The 19738-nt window shown below is 37.3% G+C and overlaps 1 protein-coding gene across 1 annotated transcript in view; it reads right to left on the reverse strand.

The window, feature by feature from the left end:
* LOC109846793 overlaps positions 1-10744 on the reverse strand; it is a 20343-nt gene extending 9599 nt beyond the window's left edge. Inside the window, exon 1 of the mRNA XM_020416039.1 lies at positions 10692-10744. Coding sequence (XP_020271628.1) covers positions 10692-10744 — 53 coding nt within the window. The remainder of the gene's footprint in view (positions 1-10691) is intronic.

Consider the following 19738-nt stretch of genomic DNA (forward strand, 5'->3'; position numbering starts at 1 on the left):
CGGGCGAGCGGGCTGCGACGGCTTAGATGAAAAAATAGAATCTTAAAACACATTTTTGGTGTTTTAAAAAAAGTGTTTAATTTTTAGATTTTGTAAAGGGACAAGTCAAAAAACGGGCGAGCGGGCTGCGACGGCTTAGATGAAAAAATAGAATCTTAAAACACATTTTTGGTGTTTTAAAAAAAGTGTTTAATTTTTAGATTTTGTAAAGGGACAAGTCAAAAAAACGCCCCGGTTGTCAAATACGTTTTTTTGTTTTTGTTGAAAAAAAACAGAAACGATAAAAACGTCACAGTTGTCAAACGCTCCCTTATGTTTACAAAGTGTTTAAGAGCTGTTTAAGCTGATTTCATCAGTTTGTTTCAAAAGAAGTTTTTCCTACAACAAGAAGTGGCTTTCAAATCCTATTGGGATCATCATCTACTGTTCTTCTTATTTGAGAAGTTTTCTAAACTCTTATATAGCTTGTTATTTCATTTTCATTTCAATTAGCTATATTTATTGAGTTTCATTCACTGTTATCACATACACATATTGAGCTTAATATCTTCATACCATATAGTGTGGGTTGTGGAGTGTGATTTAGTGAGTGTGAGCTTCATTGTGTTCTCACTTGTTATTTGAGAACAAACCATTGTATTTAATCTTCTTTTGTGAGAATCACTTGTAATATACTTGTACACCGAGAGAAGTGTAAGGCGAGAGACGGGGTCGAATCCAATAGGAGTGGCGTCGGTTGACGAACCTAGGGAGAGGTTGTAACCGAGCACTTGAGGAGGAGGACACGGGCTAGGTTCCTACACTTAGTGTATAAAGTGTGATTGATTAGTGATTGTGTAGTGTGAGAGTTTTCGGTAAACTTGTAAACTGAGTGTGTAGAAGTTCCGGCTTCCAAACCGGATTGTAATAGTAGATATCTCCTCGAGGTGAGGAGCGGGGACGTAGGTCGTGGTGACCGAACCTCGTAAACATATCGTGTGTTTGTGTTTTTCTTGGCTTATATTTTATTTGTGCATATTCTTATTGTTCTTATTCATATCTATCTCTTGCAAGAATAAATTGATCTACATAATTTTTTAATTGGCAATTAATTAGGATTAGATTAGCATAAGACCTAGGGTCTAACAATTGGTATCAGAGCTTGGTGCTCTTTGATTTAAGGACTAACCGCCTTGAGTTAAAGATCCAAGTTATTGTATTAGTGCTAATCTAATTTTGATTAATTGTGCTTCTTGCATTTCATCTCTATGGATATGAATGATTCATCTTGCTTAGGATATGCTATTAATATTGCTCCTCGTTTGGATATTTTTCCCTATGCTCAATGGCGAGTTAGATTCAAACTTTTCGTTCAATCTAAACAATTCGATTTATGGGAAATTATTGAGGATGCCTATATTGTTCCCATTTTGGAAAAATCCAAATGGTGTGAAAATGATAAAAGATTGTTTAATATGAATAAGCTTTTGTTAGAATATTTGATTAATGCTTTTCACTTATCGTTTTCTAACAAATTTGCTAATTTTGATAGTGCTTACACCTTATGGAAATTTATTGAAGCACATGAAGGGGAATTGGAGGCTATTCAACAAGCGTTGGAAAATCCCGTTTTGAGTTCTAAAGAAGTCTCATCTCCATGTACAATACCACTGGGTGATAACCCTAGTGAGGTATGCGATAACGATGATATTATTACTTTTGATGAACTTGCTCTTGAGTTTGAAAAATTACACAATTGATATATTGATGTAAAGAGTAAGTATGTTAATATGAAATCCACTCATGAAACACTAGATACTAAGTTTAATTTTATTGCAAATGAAAATATAATTCTTAAAGAATGCAATGAAAATTTGAAAATTGAAAATGCTAGTTTGCTTCATGAAAAACGTGATGCTATGTTAGAAGTAGATAAGTTGAAATCTATGATGAGTAATCTTGTTTATCCTACTTCTAGTAGCAATGCTTGTATGCACAATGATGAGTTGAATCAAATGAGAAAACGAATATCTACCTTAGATTCAACACTAAACACTTGTATTGCTAATAATAAAAAGCTTATGGACTTATGTGCAAAGTTCAATGTTAATTCTTCTAAGAAACCTATTCACTATGCACATATGTATGACAAAATTCACAAATGTTCTATTTGCGGTCTTAAAGGCCATTTAGCTCAATTTTGTCATAATGCACCAAAAATTGACAATCCTATTCATGATTGTGCATCCCATCAAGCTTCTTCATCACATACACATGTACACACACATAGTGTAAATCATAAACATGCTCATGTGTATAAATGTGATTATTGTGGTCGTTTTGGTCATTTGGCCATGTTTTGTTTCGATTTGAAAAGAAATTCTCGTTTGCAAAATAATTACAAAGAAAAATCTATTTTTGCAAATGAACCATGTACATTTCATTTCGGTCAACGTAAACCAATCAAACCTCTATATTGCACAAATTACAATCGTATGGGTCATGTTTATAATTTTTGCTTTGATCGTATCGGTGCACAAAATACGCCCAAGCGGGTTCATAATCCTAGGGCCTTGGATTTAAATGATAGGGATCATGTCCCAAGTTTTAGTGGTACCAAAATGATTTGGGTACCAAAATGATTTTTATATCATTTTTTGTTGTTTTGTTCGTTTTTGTTTTTGCTTTTAAAAATTGGTTTTTGAATATAAATCTTCCTTCTTATTTAGCTAAAATAAATTATTTGTATGTTTTTATAGCTAAAAATTTTTATATATATTTTATAAAACATTTGGTATCTTATAAAACAATTTCTTAAAGGTCTAAATTGAAAACTTTTTCAAAATCCAGAGTTTATAATGACTATGCTTTCATTTTTCTCACGGTCTACCGCTACGGTCGACCGCCACGGTCGACCGCAAGAGATTTTTTTCAGCTTCGATTTTTAATCCTTATCGGGTTTCGGTTTTTAATTGATAACTGTTTTGAACCCAATTTGTTCACCACCATTGATTTCATTTCATATCGGATCCAGGCCATTGATTTCCTCTTTCCTTATGATCCGACCCTCATCTTTCCCCCATTTCGAAAATTTTCCCCAAATTGTCAAATTCTGGTCTCGGTCGCCCGCCGTTCGACTTCCTTCGACCGCGGCTGTCTTTCTCATCATATTCAGAGGGATTTTGCTGGGTAATTTCTTCTCTCATCTCTTGATTTCATTTCCTACTCTAGTGATTATATTCTCAGACTAGGGTTTTGGTTTAGGGTTTGCTTATTTTCACTTATTGTGCTCTATTTACATTTCCAGGGTTTTCAATTTCTGTTATATTCCATATTTCATTTAAAACCCCTAATAGAACATGCCTCCTAGAAAGAGATCAAAATCTGATGTTGGTTCGTCTTCTTTTGTAGCCTCTCATTATGAGGATTTTCTTTTGTTTAAATCCCTAGTTAAGAAATATAGGGAGTTGTGCAAACTGAAAATTCTTCCCACCAGATATATCAAATTTGATCAATTAGCCATGTATGACACTCATTTGATTCTTCATAATGTTGGGTTGGCTAGGCTATTAGATGTGGAACGTAAAGTTCTTTATTATCCTTTTCTGGTTTATCTGTTTTATGCCAACTTATCTGTGTCATCCTCTGCTGATGGTCTTTAGACCATTAGTACATCTGTTAAACATGTTGCAATTTCTTTTTCTGCTAACGAACTTGCGGGGATTCTTAAAATCCCAACAGGTGATGTTGACCTTATGTCTATTGAACTTGATGATCCAGCTGTGAACAACCTCTTGTTTAAACCCGGTTGCACTTATCCGATGAACAATAATTCTCTTAATCCAAATGCCAAACTTATTGCTAGAATTATTGCTCAAAATCTGATTCATAAAACCGGTAGTTTTGATCATTTTGCTTCTGACAAGATCAATGCTGTATATGTCATTTTTGCCAAAATAAAAGTAGATTGGGCAAACGTTTTTCTCAAAAACATAGCATCTAATCATTTCAAATTTCTACCCTTTGGCTCCTTCATCACCCTTATCCTTCAACACTTCGGTGTTGATCTCACTCATGAACCCAAAATTGAACCCAAGAAGGACTTTTTTGATAAGGTCTCACTTTCCCAGATGCAAATTTCCAGTTCCCTATCTGATCCTATTCAGCCATCATCTTCTCGTTCCCGATCTAGAGCCTCTTCCTCCTCCACTTCTGACCTCTGTACCCGTTTGGATCATCTCGAGACTCAGGTCTCAACTATCCAGAGGGATGTTAGGACTATTCTATCCTATCAGCGTCAGTCTCTAGGGATTTCGGATCCCTCTTCCAGTTCTGAGTCTGGTTCTGAGGAGGGCCCTGCTGATGGTTCTGACTCTGGCTCTGATGGTGGATCTGCATCTGGCTCTGGCCATGCTTCTGATGGTGACGGTGGTGGTGATGATTGACTTTGGTGCTTATTGTGTTTACTGGTTTTTGTGCTTATGGTGGAGATTGTTTCTATGCTTATGGTGATGTTTTATTTTGAGTTGTAGAATTTGATAGTTATGTTTTTAGTTTGAGTTGTAATAACTCTTTACTTGTGTGGAAAACCATGTGACTTTGTGAAACATTTTATGTATGGTTTGTAGTTTTGTGGAACAAACTATGTTCGTGGAAAACTATGTAGTTTCTGATGTTTAAGTGATGATTTGTGATTTATTGTGTTAGTTTATCTTTTCTATGAACTATGCATGGTGAAAACAATTTTCATGCTTTGTTTGTGGAAAATATGTTGCTAATGATGAGTTCTTTGGATTATATATTGTTTATGGATGGATAATTATTGTTTAGCTCCTAAATATGCTTTTTAGATGTCATTTATGCAATTTGACAGGGGGAGCTTTTGGCAATTCACTTGGCTTTTTATCTGTGCTTATATGCAGGGGAAGCGTTGCTCCTATTTTTTTATTTTTTCCCTTTTTAATGTTGTCAAAGAGGGAGAAAATCCACATATGGTTTATTTATTATTTATTCATGTTCATGTATGGTTTATTGATTTACTCATGTATGGTTTATTCATGTTGTATACATGATTGGTTTATATGTGGTTTATCAGTATACATTTCATATTCATGTATAAATTGTTTGCCATCATCAAAAAGGGGGAGATTGTTGACCCTATATTTATGATGGATACTGGTGTCAAGACATTTGATCGCTAGTATGTCCTAGTTTGGTTTTATGTTTTTCTTTTACAGGTATCTTCTCAACCCTGAACAATCAAGTGTTGTAGAAAGCCCATAACCACATCAGAGAAGAAAAAAAAAAAGATTCAAGTCATTTGTGTGGATTAACGCTAGGCTATCAGTTTAGTTTAACTACATATAATCTGTATGCTTAATATTCTAAAGCTCAATCATGACTGTACACTTAAACACGAGTGTTTGCGTTTGCTTCATACTAAATGATTTATTCATCAAAACATTGCTTAACAATATGCTTTTATTTCATATTTACAGTCTTTCATACTGTCATTATATACATCATAGATAATGTCAAATATATTAATATACATAGTTACAAGCCTATTTATGTCATTTTCATGTTGGCACCGGAAAAAATCAGGTTTTCTGAACACTTTCAAAACAGGGAGTTTTCACAAACAAAATGATTTCAACAATCTATTCAACATGTTTTATTTCATATTTACGAAACTTTCCCACAAGTTCACTATTTTTGGAATGATTTGAATATTTTTTAATGAATTATCAAAACAGCCCCAAAAACTATCAATATGCAATGTTATCAGATCCGGGTCACGCGCCGCGGTCGACGTGGTCAGGTATAGCATATTTTTCTGAGCTTAGGCTGTTTTGTGGCTCGCGTGCGACCGATAGACGGTCCGAATCGTCGAAAGCATCCAGCAGACTTCGACGGTCAGACCGTCCGAGCAGTCGAGCCGGCCGGCGTGTTATTTTTCAAAAAGCTGTGGTTTTAGCTTGCGCGGAGTTCGACCGCAGCGGTCGACCCGCCGAAACTGTCAATCATCTCCAAAGCTATTTTTTCACAGTGTTCTTTGTAGGCTTTTTGGTCAATCTAAGTGAGTTTTTTCTGATGTATTGGGTTGTTATAAATACCCTACTGCATTCAACACTTGAACTATCCAAGAGAATTGATTACTTAAGTTTACAAAGTGTTTAAGAGCTGTTTAAGCTGATTTCATCAGTTTGTTTCAAAAGAAGTTTTTCCTACAACAAGAAGTGGCTTTCAAATCCTATTGGGATCATCATCTACTGTTCTTCTTGTTTGAGAAGTTTTCTAAAGTCTTATATAGCTTGTTATTTCATTTTCAATTCAATTAGCTATATTTATTGAGTTTCATTCACTGTTATCACATACACATATTGAGTTTAATATCTTCATACCATATAGTGTGGGTTGTGGAGTGTGATTTAGTGAGTGTGAGCTTCATTGTGTTCTCACTTGTTATTTGAGAACAAACCATTGTATTTAATCTTCTTTTGTGAGAATCACTTGTAATACACTTGTACACCGAGAGAAGTATGCCAATAGGAGTGGCGTCGGTTGACGAACCTAGGGAGAGGTTGTAACCGAGCACTTGAGGAGGAGGACACGGGCTAGGTTCCTACACTTAGTGTATAAAGTGTGATTGATTAGTGATTGTGTAGTGTGAGAGTTTTCGGTGAACTTATAAACCGACTGTGTAGAAGTTCCGGCTTCTAAACCGGATTGTGATAGTGGATATCTCCTCGAGGTGAGGAGCGGGGACGTAGGTCGTGGTGACCGAACCTCGTAAACATATCGTGTGTTTGTGTTTTGCTTGACTTATATTTTATTTGTGCATATTCTTATTGTTCTTATTCATATCTATCTCTTGCAAGAACATATTGATCAACATAATTTTAATTGGCAATTAATCGGGATTAGATTAGCATAAACCCTAATCCCCCCCCCCCCCTCTAGGGTCTCACAAATGCTTGGGACAAGTTGAAGAAGAAGAGTATGAGGGGTTTAAATAGGAGAAAACACAACAGTCAAAGCCCATACCCAAATCCCCCAAAGACCCGTAATAATCATTTCTAAAATCTGTACCAAAAAGTCCGTTGGAGTGAACGACGGTCGACCGTGAGATTCTCACAGTCGACCGCGAACCATATTTGAAACTGAGAAAATTTTCAAAAAGTTCTACGGTCGACCGTGAGAATTTACAGGCTGACGGTCGACCGTGGCGGTCGACCGCGAAAGTCTCTAGACTCAAGACGACGGTAGACCGTGACGGTCGACCACGAAAGATTCTGTTAGCTTCTCAGGGAAAAACATAGGTGCGGTCGACCGTAGCGGTCGACCACGAATTGATACATGGCTGACACAGTTTTAAAAATAATTTTTGACCTTTTAAAAATCTGTAAAAATACTCAATTGATTTTTAAATATTGTGTAACTTTGTAAAATATTTTTAATACAAAAAACAAACTGTTTAGAAAATGAATTTTGTGAATAGATCCTCATACTTGTGAAAAACAATATTTTGACAAAAACGCTCAAAAGTATAAGTATGAAAACGTGTGTGTGATATCCCAATAGCTTCAAGTAAAATCTACAACTCCTTGCCTACATTCTAGTACTAGAGAGAAAAGAAAAACTAGCAAATATCCTCATATAGAATTACATTTCTTGAGTCTTGATATTGCTTTGAGTTGATGAAGCTTCTCATTGCGTTTATTGTTCTTGATTAAACATTGCTTCATCACTATGCCTCCTCCTCCTTTGGATATCATCGTTGTAGCTCATATTCCATCCAATTCTCCATAAGTGGTACTAACAAGCTTGATATATATATTAACTACAATATCACTCAATAAGCAATTAGTACCGATAATGGTGGTTATAAATCATCATCAAAACATAAGGGCTAACACCTCGTACAAAGGACCAAGGTGATCCGCCATCGTGATTTTGAATTTTGAGAGGTCAGAACTGACCCAAGGCTTTACTGGTGGCGTAGCAGATGTAATTACAGTAGACGGAGGAGAAACGAACGTTAACGGAGGTGAAGAAATTGCCGTGGGGGCCTGGCTTTGGGTTAGACATTGTCTAGTGTCTCGGTCAAGTCCCCTTTGGGCGAGACACTGGCTGGTGTCTCGGCCAAGTCCCCTTTGGGCAAGACACTGGCTGGTGTCTCGGCTGAAGGAAACAACCCTTGCTGCCTCCGAACCTGATTTTCGCTCAAGTTCAGATTTTGGAATCCAAACTTTGTGGGATTTTGATGGTTCTTTGGCCACTTTTTCCCTCTTCATTTCTTGTGTCTTCTGCACAAGGACACGGGCGTGAACGACATTTGCACAACACTTTTGGATGCGCTCTGTAAAAGTTGAATGTGTCCTTTTGACATGGACCCATTCATCAGTTGATGGATTTGAGGAGATGTCGATGGTTTTCCTTTCAGGCAACTAGATCACTTGACGCCTCTTTGTCTCCAGATCAGCATAGTAGCGAACTCCATCGACTTGTTCCAAAGCCTTAGTGAACTGACGAGCGCGGCGTTGACGTTGTCACTGACGAGCCTTATTCGTCAGGATTGGCGAACTTTGACCTAACCAGTCCTTAACTGGAGAGGAGTCATTGTGAACAGAGTTTTCGGTGTTGTTGATGGCCGGAATGACATTACAAGGGGAAGCCTCGGCAACGGTTGGGCGGGAGTCATCACCCGTAACCTTCGTTAGAATTGAAGACTGGGACACCTTCTTCAAGGACGAAATCTTCCTATTCTTGCGGGACGAGGAAGATCTTGAGGAGGATGAGGAGAGATATTCCTCGAACATAGCTTGGTCGAACTCATACTCAACCGTGGATTCAACTGGGATTTTGATCGGTTGCAACACGATAGTCTCGGCAGCGAGACCGTTGCCTCCCACTGTGGTCGCCAGCGTGTTTGTGTTGAAAGTTAATTTCATTTTGGAATCCATTATAATTGTTTATTGCTTACAGATTCAACAAGAAGGAGCCTTTTTATAAGAATTTCCTTACACAAATGAAAATAAACAAAGACTTCCTAAAAACACACGCAGAATCGTTTATCGATCGCTGCTTCCGTGGGATCTTTATTTGTGCCGGGGTGCGTTAGTCCATGGACGACCGATTCACTGATCCAAATTGATCATGAAGAAGGCTTGGTGTTCTTTCTTTGTTTTAGAAGTAAGAACTGAAGTAAATATCTTATCGGTGTAAGATGAACACTCTTCTCAAGATCAAGTCAAAGCTTAGATCTCGAGGAATCACCAAAAGCTCCTGAGAATGCTTGAAAATGATGAATACTCTCTCTCTCTCTCTCTCTCTCTCTCTCTCTCTCTCTTGCTCGGAATTCGCCAAAATGCCAAGTCTCTGCCTTAGAATCTACTTGGTCCTTTGCATATGGATGATAGGGAAGTATTTATAGCCCTTAGAAGTCGTTACTGAAGATAGGAAGTCAAAACAAACTTCACCCGACGATTCCTATTTCCGAGACAGTGTCCACTGTCTCGGAAGAAGGGATTGCTCCAGACCGTTTTGTAACCGACATCCATTTGTTAAATGCCATGATTTCTACAGTTATGAGCGGATTTTTAGCTTGTACCTACCTCCCCACATTTATGGATGATCCCAAGCAGTTATGAAGACACGTAGATTATACGAAACCCGAAAAAAACCGTCCGAATGAGCATTACACTGCCTCATAGTTTCTGAGACGGTGTCCGCTGTCTCGGAAACTATACTCCATCTCATAGCTTCCGAGACAGTCTCCACTGTCTCGAAAATGTTGAGACAGTGCAAGCTGTCTCCCTTGCTTGTGAGATAGCTTCATACTCGTTGTTTCGTTGTGTTGCATACTTCTTTGCTTCTTATTGGTATCGAATGATCTCTCCTGACTTTGACGATGACATTCTTCGCCTTCTTTTTGTCTTGAGTTGTATTCGGGAACTTATAGGTAATTTTTGACGCCTACAGACATCAACCCCCTATCCTAGGAGAGACGAATCACATCTTGGTATTTTAATATCTACTTATATCACGGGATACACCCAACAAGAACCGTTATGCACAACTCAATAAGAACTGTGGTTAAGTAAAAGTCTAAGTACACATATACTGACATGTAAGATATTGTACTAATGTCTCAAGTCAAGAGACTATTTTGTACTATATCACTTAAGAACTTCTATTTGACAGTTAAGTATAATTACTAACTAGACATTCTCGGTGAGTCGTTCAGTCAACTCATTCACTAATGAGTTACTTGTATACTGTATTTTGATGTCTCACATCAATGATCTATGAGATGAATCATCATCCTACCAAAGGAGAAATAGAGTATACATTAGTCTTGCCAAAGTGATGATATCCCATCTCAACATTTCATCGACTAGGAACATTTTAGAATATACGTTAGCAACAAATCAGATCTCTTTATTACGATCATATCCGAAATGTCTGATAGTCTAGTATCATTCTAAGGACTTTATCTGTATTTAAAAATACCAGATAAATCTGATCAAAATAGCATACTATTTTTGAATAATAATGTTATATTCATATAGGTCATGTTACAATATACAATTATTGCCTGCAGGGCACCTATATCTAACATTACAACCATAGGCTAATTCTACCCCTTGTTCTTGTATTGGATCAAATCTCACAAAGGTTAATATCCTTTTTACAACTTACCTACTCACCTCGACTCCTTATCAGGTTCCTTGTAGTTTCCTTCAAAACTTCGCTTCATCATAGCTTATTCCTTGATTTACAAAGTGACAAATATCTCTTCCACTACTGCAGTCAACCTTCAAAGTTCTGACCACCGTTGAGATTTATAATTTTATACTCTAATATAAAGAAACTGCATTTTGGAGGAAGTTGCCTTTTACATTAGTCTTTTAACCCCATCTCCAAGTGAGCCCTTATTTCAAGATATATCCCATTGCACTTCTCTCATTCCACGGTTACCTTTTTATTTTTGATATGTGTGATTGTAGCATTGAGTAGGTCAAATATCCATACGCCAAGGAATCCCTTATCTTGAACATTAAGTATCCTTATCTTAAGTATCATGCTATAAGTTATGTACCACCTTGACAATTTCCTCTACCCCTCTACTTCGAAATCTAGTTATTAATTGCACGCTCGTTGTCTTCTAAATTTCAAATCATTAAGCTTGTTGTCAATAATATTTGTACTATCCATTGGTATGCAGGTATGGGCAGCTTACAAGATAAATAATCATTTTACATACAAAGTTTAAACTTACAGGTATAATGGCCTGAGATCCTAGGAAACCAATGTGTTGCTCTGTTCTGTGTTGAAAATTAAAAAAGATAAAGAAAACCTGATCAACATATTCTATTTTACATTCAAAGTTTAAATTGTTTTGGTTTTTTTAAGTAGAATATTTGATATGTTTCATGTACGAGCAATTCTGTAATGTTCTTCGTTTGTAAAATATCTCTTTGTTGATTGCCAACTAAACGAAGACATTGACTCTGAAGAAATTACCCAGTCTCCAAAGATATTTATAGCCGGCTATTTAAAGATTATTTATTCAAGCAATACTGTCATGAAAAAAAAAATATGATCTTTTCTGACTCAGTTAGAGAAGTAATACAGGTACTCTGAGTATTTTAAAGCACTGTTGTATGTTATTATTAGGCCATTTGATTCGGCTATTTATCTATTACCTATCTTTTCTTTTTAAAAACGCTTGAATTTAACTCTGCCTCTTTCTATCGAGCTATATGTCATTAAGTAATAAACTTAATTACATAGGTCCTTTCGCTAGCTTCTGCTGTTTTGTTTAACTAATAGAATATTTTTTATTATCTGATAAAAGTCTACTATCAAGTTCTTTAGAAAAAGAATTTACCATAAGCTCACGTATGCAAATGCGTGATACACAACGTGCTCATGCTTGCTCTATATTTGGTTATCAGGTCAGCATCACTTTTGAAAATTTTCAAATAGGCTAATTAATATACAATAATTAACAACGAGAACTAGACTAGGACTGTCAAAAACAATTGTTTTTTCTTCTAATTTTTATCTTTTTCTTTTTGTCCTTACATAAAGAGAAAATATAGGGGTATTTGCATGTTACGATGTAAAGAAGATCACTAGTTTGGAGCATACATAGGATTTTTAATTTTTTGTATTTTTATAAAAAAAATATCTACAGTCCATAATACTCGTTTTTATAATATAATTTGGTCTTAAGACCAACTGAGGAGGAACCTTCTTCAGATGAACGAGTAGAGATGACTTGTGAAAACTTCTGGCTTCAAGTCAAAGTCTCCTCCGTTCACAACATAATACTTCTCTTGAAATTCATGTATTATCTATCTAATAATATACTAAAACAATATCTTAAGATGCCACATGTCAATTTTTTAGAGAATTGACCACATGTCCATTTTTCAAAGAATTAGTCATTCATCTTCCATGTCATCTTTACAAATTCTAAGACTTTCAAATATTCATACAAATACTAAAACTTCCATATACTACCATCCATCAATTAAAGCTTTCCAATCTTATCTATTATACACAAATTACTATAAAAAATGTTGTTTGTAAAATTGAAGATAGTCATAATATCACATCAAATTCAAATCTTTGAAATTTCATGAAGCATTGAAACTGAGCCTCTCTTAATTACCATTAATTGCACTAATTGTCACTACATCGTCAACTCAATTTTCACTAACGGCCAAAGCCTGATCAACTTCCCCACTCTTTCTCAATTCATCTCCTCTTTATAAATCTTGCAAGCTAATCCATGTAAAAGTATTCTTAGATCCCTTTCTAATTTATGGTTAGTTCCAACTCATAATGATGCATGTGATTGTTTGATAAGGCATGCTTGATTTGGCTTTTCTCATGCGTCCATCTTGCAAATTTTAATGCTACACTTCATTTTATGAAAGTAATGTATCCATTTTATTTATGTATTTTTTTTGTTATTGGTGTATAAATATATCCCTTTTGTTGCTTCTTTGTTTATAATTTCCCCCTATATTGCTTCTTTGTTTGTAATTTTTCCATTGTGTTGATTATTTGTTTGACAATTTCTCAATGAGATTTTGCTATCCAGCTTTCCTAATAGCACTTTAAGGAAATGCATTGTATGCAAAACAATGTTCATGAATGTAAATTGTTTGTACAAAATTCAATTAAGGTAATCCAATATCACAAAATTATGTTCAACTATAGTTGTCAATATCAAAGTTTGCTAAGGTGCAAGTATGCAAAGCTTAAGTACCATGTACATCATATTGTGATCGTGTCTTTGATTCTTTGTATAACTTCATGAGAATTAAATAGGATTAGATATTTATCATGATTAGGAGTTTGGGTCTCATCATGATTAGGAGTTTGAATCCTATTCTAATTAGGAAGTTAGACTAGAGATAAGGTTTTTGGTTTTTCTATATATATTCTTCTATTGTTAGAGGAACAACCAAGAAGAAGAGAGAGAGCCAATATTCTTATAATCTAGAGTTAGCAGAGGGCGTAGTCTGATTTAAGAATATTGTGTGAGAGGTGAGAGTTTCATAGTCTTTATCCGTGCAAAAGATTATATCATTGGAAGAGGTTTCGCAGTCTTTGTCCATTCAAAAAATTATAAGGAGATGGTTTTGGAGAGAATATGAGAGTTGGTTATGTATGTGAGGTTGAGAGATTGAGAGACGAGAGTTGAGTAGTTCCTCATGTAGTTCTCCATGATACATAGATGATTTCTCGTATTGTTGCCCCGTGGACGTAGGTCAAAGTTGGTCGACTGAACCACGTAAATCTCGGTGTTCTTTCTTCTTGGTTGTGGTTATTTTCTATTTTATTGATTGCGGGCTGGCTTCTAAGTTGCACATATTGTAGTAGAGGGGAGACTAAATTCCCAATCATGTGGTATCAGAGCTATGATGATAGATCCGGAAGCGAGTTCGCAAGATAGACGTCATACAAAAGTGAAGGTCAGCAGTGCTACAAGAATCAATATGAAGAAAAAAAAAGAAAAAAAAAGAGAAGATCGATGGCAGCAAGCCGGTGGTGGAGGAAGGTCAACGCAAGCACGGCCACTATAGGAGTCCAGCAACAGCGTTGGAGCAGCGCGTACGCCGTTGGGAATCAAGATGGTGGTGATGATTTTATAGGGCTATGATTTTCTGATTTTCAAGGATTTTGATGTGATGAAGGAGAACATAAAGTCACGTGGAGAAGCATGTATGATGGAGTCTTGTTCACAAGTGAAGTGAAGTTGAAGTCTTGTTCACTAGGGGCACGCGGATCAAGAAGAAAAAAAATCCATGAAGGATTTCTCTTGCATATGAGGAGGAGAACGAGGGCACATGGTACATTCACATGAAAGGATTTGGTTTGGTGAGGTCCGCATGAAGAAAAAAGTGGAAAGGAGAAATTATTATAGCATGGGTCTATATGGTGTAAAATTTGATTTCCCAAAATAGCGTATTTCGTTTGTATTAATAAGAGTACCTTATTACAAACTAATAAATTAAAATTATAACAGAATCAGAGGGAATGCCCTCCTTATTTAACATGGGGACTTTGGCAGTGATAGGACGACTCGCTCGGTTCTCGCACCGAGTTTGCTTCCCTTGGACGATCCGAGCGAAGTTGCGGGCGAGCTTCAGCACGCAGTAGAAGATCGTGTTGATTGAGTTCGAGTTCCCGAGCTTAATGGCTATTAAGGCCGAAAGCTGGAAGAAGATGCTACAGTGCAAGAACAATGCAAAGAGCCAGGCTCGATTCTCTTAGAGCTTAAGAGAACTGATTGCCAATGAGCCAAATAGGTTCGGTCTTGATCCAGAGTTCAAGACCTCTCTTTTGATAACCATCATTGGCTATTTATAGTGGAAGAGAAGCATGGCTACTCCCTCAAATTGTGGGATTGTGGTTGAGGGGGACCATAACTCTATCCTTTAAATCTTGGGATGTGACCATTAGAGGTGAGGAGAATCATACTTTATCCCGTAGATCATGGAGAGTGGGTGTACCCACTCCCACATTTTAAGCTCAAGTGGCTGACTTGGTCCGGCTGTACAGGCGAGATTGTCATTACAGGCGAGCTTGGGATGTCAGGCGAGCTAGCGAGCTTTCGGGCGAGCAGGCGAGTCTGCAGGCGAGCTTGGGTCATATAGGCGAGCTTCTAGTTGTCAGGCGAGCTATCCTTGTGCAGGCGAGCTTCCAGCCGTCGGGCGAGCTTGCCTTATGCAGGCAAACTTCTAGCATGCAGGCGAGGCTGTGCAGGTGAATTTCTAGCATGCAGGCGAGGTTGTGTAGGCGAACTTCAAGCATGCAGGCGAGGCTAAGCATGCGAATTTCTAGCATGCAGGCGAGGCTGTGCAAGCGAATTTCAAGCATGCAGGTGAGGCTATGCAGGCGAATTTCAAGCATGCATGCGAGGCTATGCAAGCGAGACTGTGCAGGTGAATTTCAAGCATGCAGGCAAGGCTATGCAGGCGAGCTAAACTCCTTTGCAGGCGAGCTCCATAATCATGCTACTAAGAACATGTCATAACTTTCAAACCGTAAGTCGTAATTGGACGAATTATATATGAAAATCAACTATCTCGACGAGACGGAGCTAACCAAACCTACCCCATAGGGTTTGGTTTGCTCTTGTTAGTTTTGCCAAATTCCTTCCGGTTTAAGAGATATCAGCGTTTTCCCTTTTTTTGTCATTTCGGAAGAGGTTTTAACAGTTTTGTTCTTAACTTCTCTGATAGGGATTAAAGGCAATTTTTATTGCCTACAGGGTCTGTGAGATTTATGAGAGAAGGAAAGGTATCAATCACGTGGGTGGGATTTCATGTTGATCTGGTGCTGGCTGATTTGTGATATTTGGTGTTTTGTTTAATCCAATTGTCCATGATTATTCGGCAATAGATAGGTGAATCGGAGGCAGAATGTAGCGATCCAGGGGTCGATTTCTGAGTTTTGGAGTGCTCTAAACGTGATGGAAGGGTCTGACTTTTTAGATTATGCTCAGATTAGTCAGAAAGTGCTAAATATTTCTGTTGGTGGTAATGAGACAAATCTGATGGTAGATAGGGCAAACAAGTATATGACAAATGAGGCTGGTGTAAAGAATCAAACGTGATTCTAGCAGTAGAGTTATCAACATATAATTATTCAGAGTCATTGTGGGAGAAGTAGTTGGTTGATGTGTAAACTCGAGGAGCACAGTACCAGATTAGGTGGAGCTTACAAGCAGACACGACTGAGTGACACACATGCTAATGAAGATGGTGACATTGGACTTGAAGACGATGAACACTCATATTCGGTCCAAGCCAAGTGATGGAGGAGATGGAGGCATCTAGCTCATAGTGTAGAGTAGGAGAGGTGCACCGATATGATTCGAGACGAGCGATGTAGGTGGAGTACAGGGACATCAAGTAGGAGAAAACTACTGTCAATTTTAAGTTGGGAGGACAAACATGGTTGATTTGTTTCTACTGTTAGAGGTGGCAAAGATCTCTTGGAGTACAAAAGAGAGGTCGAGATGCCACGACGAAGCAGATGATAGCTAGGGTCACGAGACGTCTCAGTTAGAGTGCAAGTGCTTCGATTTGAAGTGCGAAAGGAATAGAAGACGCTAGCAGGAGAGGTAAAGTTTTAAGACAGCAATAGTGATCTTCGAGGTGGCTTAGGAATAAAATCAAAGGTGGAGATTGTTGGCATTGTGTCTTTGATTCTTTGTATAACTTCATGAGAATTAGATAAAGTTAGAGATCTATTATGATTAGGGGATTGGGTCTCATCATAATTAAGAGTTTGAATCCTATTCTAATTAGGAAGTTAGACTAGAGATAGAGTTTTTGGTTTTCCTATATATATTCTTCTATTGTTGGAGGAAAAACCAAGGAGAAGAGCGAGAGAGAGAGAGAGAGAGCCAATATTTTTATAATCTAGAGTTAACAAAGGGCGTAGCCTAGTTTAAGAATGTTGTACGAGAGGCGAGGGTTTTGTTGTCTTTGTCCATGCAAAAAATTATATCATTGGAAGAGGTTTCGCAGTCTTTGTCCGTTCAAAAGATTGTAATGAGAGGGTTACAGAAAGAATATGAGAGTTGATTATGTATGTGAGGTTGAGAGATTGAGAGACCAGAGTTGAGTGGTTCCTCTTTTAGTTCTCCCTGATACATAGTGAATTTCTTATATTGTTGTCCCGTGGTCGTAGGTCGTAGGTCGTTGGTCGACCGAACGACATAAAGCTCGGTGTTCTTTCTTCTTAATTATGGTTATTTTCTATTTTATTGATTGTGGGCTGGCTTCCTTTTTCAACAGGCGCTTTGCCCCTAAAAAGCACCGCAATTTTCTCCTAGCCCCTAAAACAAGCCCCCACGTAAAACACCATTTAAAATTCACACGAACTGTCCAAAATACCCTTCGACAGCCTGTAACCGTCATCCTCGTAAGTCGAAAATCTAGGATTGATACTGTAGCATTAAATGATAAATAGAATGTGGTTTTAGGGGGTAAAATCTCATTTTCCTCCAAATTATTACCATATCTAAATCACATACCGCTAAAACCATCTCCTCCCTATTTGCTTACCCCAACTACTCTTTCTCCTTCAACTTAATTCTCCATAATAAATCCTCTTCGATTCTTCAACTACTCCCTTGTTTAAAGTGATGGGTGGATCCCTTCTTTGTGTGGTGACAAAGGCAAAAAGCAACGAAGAGGGTGACAGTGTATTCGTCATTATCAAAGAGACTATAGAAATCATCAGCTTGAAATATCAAGTGTCACAAAGGCTTAAAATACCAATGCAATCTCTTTCACTGAAGTTCACATGCGAAAGGGAAAAGAAATTTAGTATTTCAATTGACAACAACAAGGACTTAAGTTTGATGTTCGAGTATTATCATCGTAATGGATTTTCAGACGCAAATTTGTATGCTACCTCCACTGGGGAATCCTCAACTTCTCAGAATACGCAAACTACACCAAAAAATGTGTAGCCATTAGGCATTACACTTTAGATTCCTTATGAGTTCACTGATAGGTTATGAGTCGGTTGTTAACCTTATGCATTGGTTGCTGAGGTTATGAGTTGGTTGTTAAGGTTATGAGTTGGTTGTTAATGCTATGTGTTGTTTGGCTTATTTTATGAAATAGTTTTAAGATTTTTTTCCTAAGGTTATGAGTTCCTGTTACGTAGACTAGTTGGTTGCTATGGTTAGGCATTTGTTGTTAAGTATGCGTATTTGTTGTTAAGGTTACGGGTCTGTCGTTAAGGATAAGGGTTCATTGCTAAGGTTATGTATTGGCTGTTAAGTTTATGAGTTTGTTGTTAAGGTTAGGAGTTCGTTGCTGAGGTTATGTTTTTTTACTTCTATAGGACTATCCTGATAGAAAATTCGTGATGCGCAGCACCCACGCTCACCCAAACATGTAATGATGAGCGTATTCCTAATGACAATCTTACTGGCGACTCGATCATGCTGCTGGAAGATATGATTAAGAACCAAACAATGAACAAAGACGTATAAGAGTCCACTGCCGATTCAGGCACACGTAGGGTTTCCCTTGGATGTTGTTTGCTTCCCCACTCAGAAATTCATCGAGCATGTCCATAAAGAATTTTTGTTCTACCTACACATGCAGTCAACATGGAACTAGTGCTGGCAACTCAAGGGCATCAAGAAAGTTCATTGCAGACCAAATACAAGATGTTTTGAAGGTTAGACCAGATCTTCATGCAGTTGATATTAAAAACGACATGCACTCTCAATTTATGGCATCAAGATTAACTACACTAAAGCATGAAAAAGCAAAGAGACAGCTTAACAGGACCTATTTGGTGACGATGATGAGGCTTACGATTCATTGAGATGGTACATTCTTTTATTCTTATGTTTTAGTTGTTAATGTTATGTATTGGTTGCTAACCATATGTATTAGTTATTAATATTATTGGTTGGTTGTTAAGTATACTTGTTGGTTGTTAAGGTTGAAGATTAGTTGTTATGGTTATGAATCTGTTGCTAAGGTTACTGCTTTGTTGTTATATTTATGCAGGTATGAAGTCATGATTCATGTAACTAATCTAGAAAGTTGTGTTGCTATTAATGCTGATGACGGAAGGTTTAGGCATTTATTCATAAGTTATAATGCATGTATTGAAGGGTTCATTGCTGGGTGTAGACCTCTCTTGCTTTTTGATGGAACATTTATTAAAAATCGTTATAGAGGCATACTACTTAGTGCCACGAGATATGATAGAAACTAGGGAATACTTTCTCTTGCTTATTGCGTATGCGACCAGGAGAATGAGGCTAATTGAAAATGGTTCTTACAAGCACTATGGACGTTATTGTATGATAGGGAAAAGCCTTACAATCCTCCATATCAACTGGTAATGATTTTCGACCCTGACAAGGGTATTAGGGTAGCAGTCGATGAATTCTTTCTAGATGCTTTCCATTCAAGGTGTGTTCTGCATCTAGTCAAGAATTTCAAAAAGAAGATGAAGGATTTTAGACACAAGGCAAATGTCACCCAAATATCTAGTGATTTGTTACAATCTACAGCTTATAAGTACACAATTTCTGAATAGGATGATTACATGAAAGAATTGGCATCGATCGATCATAGGGCTTACGTTACTGCAATGGAATACTCCCCAGAGAGATGGGCAAATGCTTATTTTCCTAGTATATGGTATGATAACCTACAGTTTTGTTATTAAGGTTATGTTTCGGTTG

Source organism: Asparagus officinalis, chromosome 7, assembly GCF_001876935.1.
Source record: "Asparagus officinalis chromosome 7, Aspof.V1, whole genome shotgun sequence".
Taxonomy (NCBI): domain Eukaryota; kingdom Viridiplantae; phylum Streptophyta; class Magnoliopsida; order Asparagales; family Asparagaceae; genus Asparagus; species Asparagus officinalis.